This window comes from Terrapene carolina, unplaced genomic scaffold (genome assembly GCF_002925995.2).
Source record: "Terrapene carolina triunguis isolate 2854851 unplaced genomic scaffold, T_m_triunguis-2.0 Scaffold32, whole genome shotgun sequence".
Classification (NCBI taxonomy): Eukaryota; Metazoa; Chordata; order Testudines; family Emydidae; genus Terrapene; species Terrapene triunguis.
In genome coordinates this window covers 1,629,397-1,638,835 of record NW_020664383.1, presented here as the reverse complement: position 1 = coordinate 1,638,835, position 9,439 = coordinate 1,629,397, and the positions used below count along the sequence as shown (strand labels likewise).

The following is a 9,439-nucleotide window of genomic DNA, read 5'->3' as shown; positions in this document are numbered from 1 at the left end:
CTGTAGGTTTTAGTTAATCCGAGTTATTGTTCGCATTGTGTAGTGCCCAATCTCATTCACTGTGATTGGAAATAATATTTTTGAGTCATGGGTGGCATAACCATAATAATTTAAATTTACATAATGACTTTCATTCTCAAACACTGTATAAATATTGACTATTTAATTGTTACCACAGATCGATGAGGCAGGTAAGTATTATTCATCTATTTATTGACACCAATACCTTCTATTATCACCTTCCTGAATCTGAGTTTCCCAAATCCTTCTAAGGACTATTTCCACTGTACCAGTTATATGTGGATATTTTAATAGATATCTGTAGTTTTCTGATTTTCCTTTAGTAAAATATTATAGTTAATATTAATCTTTCTTTTGGATTATATGTAATACAAAGGTTTTGACCATTTAATTTCTCTGTGCCTCAGTTCCCCATTTGTAAAATAAAATAATAATAATAATAATACTTTATTTCTTTTACCCTTGTGTGTACATTGCAAAGTCTTAAAGGCATGGACAGTTTTACAATGTGGATGTAGATCATATTGGGGCCCTGATCTTGGTTGAGGCCTCTAGGCATTACTGCAACACAAATACATGCATTGATAAATAAAAATAACACAATAATAGTGACCACTTGCTGTCATTAAAGACTCCCGTCATACTTCTTTTCTCAAGATTTCTTGTGCAGACCCTGATTTCCAGAGCAAATTCCTATTTGGATAAATACATTCCATCTACCTTAATTCCGTGTGCAGTTTCAAGGGATTAAGGCATTTTTCTTTGCTTCCTGTCCCAAACTGTCATGTACTGTTACTCTGTGCTCTTAAATACATGTCCTGTTTCATTCCATGGTTGAATACAGTTCAGTGGTGGTTGAAAGATTCCTGTATATCTAGTTAGTAAAGCATTCAGGGATCCTTTAGGATGAAAGATGCTATAGAAATATAAAATGCTATTAATTATTATTATTCTAATACATGGCCACTAGCACTTTATGAACTATCCCAATCCATAAAAATATTGCTGTGGTTTAACAAGAGGTCTTGGGAATATTAGCTTTAAATTGGAAGGATGTATTTTCACAATAGAACACTGTTACTATCGACTTACTTGCATTATGAAGCATTATCATCTTTGCATTGTGGCATTATTGAGAATCTGGCCTCCAAATTTGCTAAAATTGCTAAACATTCCCCCATTACGCTTTCAAACTAATCAACATTAAAAGAGTAAATCCTTAATTTTTCATTAAGAAAAGTTTATATTACCACTAATGAGCTATTCATTGGAGTGTATTATTTAAGTAATGATAGTCAAGTACATTTAACTTCCTATGGCTTTGCCTTGACCTTTTAACTCCTCTAACTGATCACTACCTAACTGTAAAATCCCCCAAATGGGTCATTAATGCTTAAATAGATTTCTCTTGCTATTGCTAGAATATACTCTGGGAGCAGAATGGTGTCTAAAGAGATACTTGTTTGTGAGTGCCTTACTCTGTATGAAGATAAAGTAATACCAAATAAAAATGAAGTTAGTGCAATGAATAATGATTTGCTATACTTACTAATAAAGGACTGAGGATGACCACAAAGGACGACTCATCAGTCTTGGGTGTCAGAGCACATGCAGCTCTCATCAGCAGCATCATGTAGATTCTAATACACAGCATCAACCATGTCTCAGGTAACCTCTAAGTGGATGTGCTAAACTACAGAACCAAGTGAGTAGCTCATGGGAGCAGCTACTATAATTTTGGCATAGGAAACCTTGCCCTCCATAGCTAAGTCAGCACAGAAGTCATGAGTTAAAGTGGAGCTAGTGGAGGCTGCAATGAGAATTGGAGCATGGAGACACAACATATGATTCACCAAGGCAAGCAGTGAAGGCAGGATGGTCAATGCCAACCCAAATTAGTGGCATCGTCCACTGCCAGGTTAAGAGGTTAATAGACAGACCAATTATTCATTATCTGCCATAAACTGTATTCTAATATTCTTTCTCTCATTAGAACACACTGTAGGACCTTGGACTGAGGGATGTGAAAGTAGACGTGACTACATGCAAGCCATCTTTACTTTAATCCATTCATTTGCAAGTTAGTCAGATCCTGGTGAATAAATGACTCCTGACCAGCAATAGAATCATAGAATCATAGAATATCAGGGTTGGAAGGGACCTCAGCAGGTCATCTAGTCCAACCCCCTGCTCAAAGCAGGACCAATCCCCAGACAGATTTTTACCCCAGTTCTCTAAATACTTAAGGGCTTTGAGCAGTGAAGGTGTCAAAAGGCACATTTCCATTTTAATACCAGTTCTTCATTTCAGATGTTATATTAGGTTTTAGCTGTTGTCATTGTCTTTTTGCAGAAAAAAATCAGTTAATCTAAAAAGACTTTTTTTAAAATATTCATGCAAAGAAAATAAAGCTTGAGGTATAAACAAGATACACAGTGGAAAAAACGATAATGGTATGTAGCACTGATCAAACTAAGATCTTTAATAAGTGCTACACAGCCAGAAGTTCTGAATTCAATTAAATTCAACTCTGTACCTATTTAAGATGGTGAAACTCTTCTTTCTTGTTATGCAGCAACTGTTTCTTTGCTATGTTGCTTACATTTAATAAACCCTCCAAACTTTCTTTCATCTGGTTACATTGTACATGCACCTCAGTTTGCTTTAAGAAGGCCATTTAACCTCTTCTCAAACACTCCAAAAGTACTCAATTGTATATAGATACATCATCATCTGCTTTGATAGGGCTTGGTGTATACTCCTTCAGTGATAAAATTCCAGCTGACTTGCAGGAAAGGAGCAGTCTTATGCTTCATTCTGCAATCAGCCAGGGCAAGGGATAATGTAAATCAGTTATGAGACATTGAATCATCCTCTGATATGGCCCAAACGTTTTTTGAGAAAATTAATGTATGAAGTGTGCACCCCAAGGCTCTCGCTTACTGGGGACCCATCAAACAAAAGGATCTGTTTATTTCTGTGAGATGCTAAAATGAATTTCTAAGACTGTCCTCCTAAATCTGGGGCGGGCAAACTTTTTGGCCTGAGGGCTGCATCGGGTTTCCAAAATGTATATAGAGGGCCAGTTAGGGGAGGCTGTGCCTCCCCAAACAGCCAGGCATGGCCCAGCCCCCGCCCCCTATCCGACCCCTCCTGCTTCTCGTCCCCTGACGGCCCCCTGGGACTCCTACCCCATCCAACCCACCCTGTTCCCTGCCCCTGCCTGCTCCCTGCCACCCCATCCAACCTCTGCTCTCATTCCTGATGCCCCCCCCCCCGGGACCCCTGCCCCATCCAACCACCCCTTCTCCCTGTCCCGATTGCCCCCGGAACCCCTGCCCCTGACTGCCCCCTGCCGCCCCATCCAAATTCCCCCCTCCTTCCTGACTGCTCCCTGGGAAGCCCTGCACCTATTCAACGCCCCTGTTCTCCTCCCTCTGACCGCCCCGATCCCTATCCACACTCCCGCCCCCTGACCACCACCCTGAACTCCCCTGTCCTCTATCCAACCCCCCCTGCTCCCTTACCACACTGCCTGGAGCACCGGTGGCTGGCGGCGCTACAGCTGCGCTGCCCAGAGACCAGGACAAGCAGCCGTGCCATCCGGCTGGAGCCAGCCCAGAGCACCGGGTCAGGCCACGGCTCTGCAGCTGCGCTGCCCCAGGAGCTTGCAGCCCCGGCTCCCAGAGCATTGCGCTCGCAGCAGGGCGAGCTGAGGCTGTGGGGGAGGGGGAACAGCAGGGGAGGGGCTAGCCTCCCGGTGCAGGAGCTCAGGGCCGGGCCGGAGGGTCCCACGGGCCGGATGTGGCCTGCAGGCCATAGTTTGCCCACCTCTGTCCTAAATACATGAGCTACTTATGCAATCTATACACCTTATCCACCAGGACAATCTTTACAACATGATACCATCAGTGACATGTGCAATCTCAAAGCTGCGACTTAAACTGTGGGTCTCTTGACCAATGATTTCTCACTAATTACCAGAAATGCCTCTTCCCATAAGAGATGTGCTTTATTATTTGTTCTGACTAATGTCACTATAAGATAGATCTTTATGATGAGGGAAGATTCATGATTCAGGAGACATTTACATTTCCCTTTTCTGTTCAGGAAACTGTAAGAGGTTAAATGTACAATGTAGCATGAGCTCATCAAATAAAAATGGAATGGTAAAACTGCTCCCCAAGATGTATTTGTATATGCATGTACATTGTTACAGAACAGAAAAATCCAGAAATGAGGGAAGGAAAAGTACTTTCGTTCATACCTTCCTCTCCCATGGGCAATTATTTTGGCATAAAAAGCATCATCAGGTGTGATCAGCTGTAAAAAGGCATGGGTTACTAATGTGGCATTGCTATGGGAGAGGAAGGACTTCATGCAGAGAACATGATGCTTGCTCTGTTATGCAGGTTGACCACTAGCTAAGACTGGTATATTGGCAGACATGCCATTATCCTAACAGATGGTCATGAGTAGGGGAAGCCAAAATATTATAATCAGGAATCCTACTGTCAAGTATATTTTAGGCTCTATCTAGGAACAGCTGCCTGTCCCTTGTGAGCAGCCATATTAATGGCTAATGTGACACACCATTATTACTCCAGCCGAGAGCTGGATTAACTTTAAAAATCAGATAATTTTGGATTAGACTGCACAGCACTAAAAGGAATAATAATAAAATCTCCATTCTTTGTTGAAGGCGCTATGAAACTCACTACAACCAAGTTCTGCGGGATAGTTCAATTTCCTCTGAATAGATTACAAAATTTAAGTAGTACACAATGCTCGGTTTGGCCAAAGGCCACGTAACAGCCCTTCGAAACACATTCTTTTATGCCTTCAGGTAGACTTTTCAGGAAGGTAAAACTGCCTAAACTGGAAGGGACAAATACTACTCCAAAATACTAGCAAAGACAGTTATTAAGGCCTTGATTCAATAAGGTATTTAAGCTTGCGAATACCTGTAAGCATGTGAGTACTCCCACTGAAGTCTATGAGATCGTTCATGTGCTTAACCCTACACTAGCGCCCAGAACCTTACCGGATCAGGGCCTAAACACCTAAAGTGTTCCTCATTTGGGACCTAATTCAAATCCCAATAATGTCAATGTCTTTCTAGTGACTTCAATAGGCTTTGGTTCAGGTCCTCGGTGAATCACCTTTCTTTTTAATTTGTAATACATTGAATGCCCATGAAAGTTTCCAGCTGAGGGCTATGTGCTAGTTTTTAAATAAACACATTCTGAGCCTTAAGAATCATGATTAACCTGGAGTTTATATGCATAAAAAAGGCTGTTTCCGCAGCTTTGTGAATTCTGGTCACCATAACTTCTTGATATGCTACATCATTTTTCCTCTTCTACTTTTTACATAAGTTGTGGAGCATACAAATAATGAAGGAAGCCATAAAAAGCCCATACAACAGCTGTAAATGTTACACAATAGTAAATTCAAATAGAAGAATCCATGTTTGTGTTTTTGTTCCAACAACTCTCTAATGAAGGACATTCACCAACAATGCCTGCAAAGTGATTCTGAAAGAGAAGAGATCAGGAAAGAACTGCATATACCCCTAATTTGTGTGCGCAGTTCTTAAACAGGATGGTAAATCCAACTCTGATCTCCCTTTCAATCTATGGAGCCCAATCACTTTTAAATAACCAAGACGACTCATTTCCCTATCTTCCCTGTTGACAGCAACATTTACAGTCCCTCTGCATGCATCTTCCTTTATGTTGACTATTAGCTTGTCAGAACAAATGTTCAATTACAATTACTACTGATCTTCATACAATTTAATCAACAATCAAACTTCAGGAAAAATATATGAAGCCTTAATAACCTTGGGTTTTTTCCCTCCAAAACTATTTCAGGATTTTGCTGAATCTATATTTACTTTCAAAATTAAAGTATTATCTAGTGACCTAAAAAATCTGTATACAGTATTTAAATCCATATAAAAAGATTTGTCTATAATTTATAGTGAAAGCTACATACAAAAACGTTCTGTATACTTAGATTATAGGCTATAAACCAGACTTAATCTCCTTAAAAGTAGGCACTTAAAATACCCCGTGTTTTGGTCAAAAGTAGTTACAGTAGTCAAATTTTGGCTACTGAAAGACTTTAATAAAATTCTTGTTTGCAATACACCTATCAGATCCTAAATACTGCTATGCTGAACAAGTTATCTGGGATTCCTATTTTGGAATGGAAGTCAATAAGTAGCTTCCGTCTTTCTTGTTCTTCCTTATCTGCACTACTTCAAGGAAAGATATGATACAGGTTTGTAGACAACAATTGGAATTTTCCTCCCAGAATAGACCCCAACTGCTGTATCTCATGCTCTGAAGAGGAAGCTTATTAACCATTTTTATCATACATTGCTTTAAATGGAAAAATAATATTCCAGTTCACTTTAACAGGTTGCTAAAGAAAGCCAGCAGAATTTTGGATGATGCTAACCACTGTTGAGTAGGCCCTAAGTCCTAGTAGCTGTTTCTTTTATTGTGCTTTAGTTTATTTGTGAATTACAGTGATCTGGGATGGACTATACTTTTCTTCATCCTTTAGAAGTCATCCTGAGCCACAGCAACTATCTTCCGTTACACTAACACCAGGCAGCATATGTGGATGTAGGCCCCACCCTTTTTGCTCCTGAGCCAACAATATCTGTCCATAATGTGCTGGCTGATTCAACAGGCACTTTATGTCTCTTTAAAGCCCATTAATTATTTCCCTGAATATCCAGGGTAAGGAGGAGGAGGCGGATACTGTACTGAAGTCTGTGGAGTTGGAGTGTAAGGTGGAGGTAGGTCTGCTGCGTATTCCATCTCATATTCATAACTATAAGGTGGAGGAGCCACTGAAAGTGAAAGAGAAGCAGAATTAGTTTGAAAAGTATAATTTAACCATATCAATATTATTTAGGTGGGGAAGGTTTCCAGTAGCAAATAGCTCTACGCATTGTGGGACAAAGCCTGAGGTCTTCTCTGAGGTTCCCAGCCAATGGGAGCTGGGGGGGTGGTGCCTGTGGGTGAGAGACGTGCGGAGCTGCTTGCACGCCTCCGCCTAGGAGCCGGACCTGCTGCTGATTGTTTCCAGGATGCTGATGGGGAGCCACCCTAAGTACGCCCCAATCCCCTGCCCCGGCCCTGAGTGCCCCCAAATCCAGAGTCCCTTCCTGCACCCCAAACTCCTTATCCCTAGCCCCACCCCAGAGCCTGCACCCCCAGCCCAGAGCCCTGACCCTCTCCTGCACCCCAACCCCCTGCCCCAGCCCTGAGCCCCCCCAAACCCAAAGCCCCCTCCTGCATCCCAATCCCCTCATCCCCAGCCCCACCCCAGAGCCCTGACCCCCTCCCGCACCGAAACTCCCTGCCCCAGCCTAGAAGTCCCTCCCATACCCCTCATCCCCAACTCTGTTGGGTCGCGGGCATCAACAATTTTCTTCAACTGGGTTGCCAGAAAAAAAGTTTGAAAACTACTGCCCTAGTGTGTGGTTCTTCACAGCCCCATGTCTCATCATGGAGATGTCCCACTTCCCCAACTTGAGGCTACATTGATAAGAGGTTGGACTGCCTGATGATAGTGAGAGGATGTGAACCCAGGCTGTGTGCACTGCAGAGGAAAATCAGATCCTAGTGCAAAGGAGAGATAATGGCACTTCCCCAAAATCTACTCAGAGCTGAAGTTGAGGCAGAAGGAAAAGATTTCCATAGCTTGCCACCTATCTCAAAGACAGCTCCTAGCTAGGGTGGGAGAAATAGTTTTTCAGAGTCTGCGCCATCCTCCAAAAACTGCTTCTGCTGAAGCACAGAGCCTCCCCCTGGAAGGATATTCATACCAGGGACAGGGAAAATGGAGAACTAAAATGTCTCCTGCTGGAGATGAATGGATAAGGATGAAACACAGTGAGAAAAGATGTCTAGAGACCTCCATTTTGTTTTTGCATACTAACTTTGCTCTTTAGCAATTCATGATTGAGAATCGTAATGAGTACTATAGTACTCTTTATTACTCAACTCTCTATGTTATGCAAGCAATGTTTCTATAATGAGGATGATTATAGCTAAGTTTCGTGCAGCTGGAAAGTATGGGAGTGAGGGGGAAAGATAGATACATTGAGTATATGACACTGCAATATGGACACATGCACAAATACTAACTACGTAGTGAAACGGGGAGATTGTCAGGCAAAAATAGTATAGTCTGGAGTGGCATTATCTTTGCTGCTGAACCCAAGTATGGTACAGAATCCCATTTCTAAGGCAAGGGGAATTCCTGTAGTGCAGCATGACTGATTTTATTGTTCGTAAAATATATAAACACAAAACCCTTATTAGGGTAATTTCAATAAAGTTGCCAAAATTAGAGCATAAAATAAGATACTAGCCCAGGTCATATAACTGATATTTTTTTTTTAGGCTGTAAGCTCTTTGGTGCAGGGATTGCCTCTTAGCATGTGAATACAAACATTTAATAATATTTAAAAAGCGTTTGTTCATTTTCCACAGACAGCTCTTCGCATTAAGAACTTAATCCTGCAAAGTGTTAAGAGCCCTCTACTCCCACCCCTGGAATTTGCAGGAGGCACATAAGATGTTCCAGGAATGGGCCCTTCAATGTACTTTATGTGATTCTACTGTTTCCATGCCAGAAGGAGTATTTTTATCTTTAAAAGATTTTGTTTACAGGACTTGGCCAATCTCCTACTTACACATCAGCTTTTTTTTTTTATTTTGACCTATCCTTTAATTATAAACCAAAGCAATTTCATTAATTTGATATCTGGAAAATCAACTGCATGGTACTTTCACATTCTCCTGAGTCAATATAACAAGATCTCCCTCTCTCTGTCTCTGTCATGGCTTCTTGTGCTGTTTTTCAGCCTTATTGTATCACAGGTATCCATTTCTGATATTGGAACATAACCACCAACCCCGTTTATAGGGGTATCAAATGCCCTGGCTTCACTTTGACATGAAACCAACATGATAGACAACTGATTGCCTTGCATGCCCTGCCATCATGATCATTATTCCTTAAGTAACACAAAGCCATTAAGAAAGGGCTGGATGGTGGAAAACTAGAATATATTTAGTTTAGTAGCATTTGTATTTTCCATAGCAAACCATGCACAGTATTTTAGGGATTGACTACGTAGCCTGTAACTTGGAAATGAAGTGTATATTTTAATATTAATGTTCATGTGTTTGAAATAAAATTTATTATTCTTTACTAAGCATTCAAAAGAGTTCTAGGTGCTTCAGAGAAGCAAGAGGAGACACAATTTCTGCTCCAAGGAGCCTACAAGAGAAGGTCTGGGGAATGAACTTTGTGCGGTGTATGGCTCAGCAAAACGTTCAGAGGGGGATGTGGATCAGCAAAATATGCCCTCTGATATGACCCGGGT

At 41.4% G+C, this 9,439-nt stretch overlaps 1 protein-coding gene across 1 annotated transcript in view; it reads right to left on the bottom strand.

Moving 5' to 3' along the window:
* Positions 1-6,657: 6,657 nt before the first annotated feature.
* The window catches only part of LOC113406617 (cysteine and tyrosine-rich protein 1-like), a 69,232-nt gene continuing 66,450 nt past the window's right edge, over positions 6,658-9,439 (bottom strand). The window contains exon 4 of the mRNA XM_026652313.1: positions 6,658-6,889. Coding sequence (XP_026508098.1) covers positions 6,756-6,889 — 134 coding nt within the window. The 3' untranslated portion in view covers positions 6,658-6,755. The remainder of the gene's footprint in view (positions 6,890-9,439) is intronic.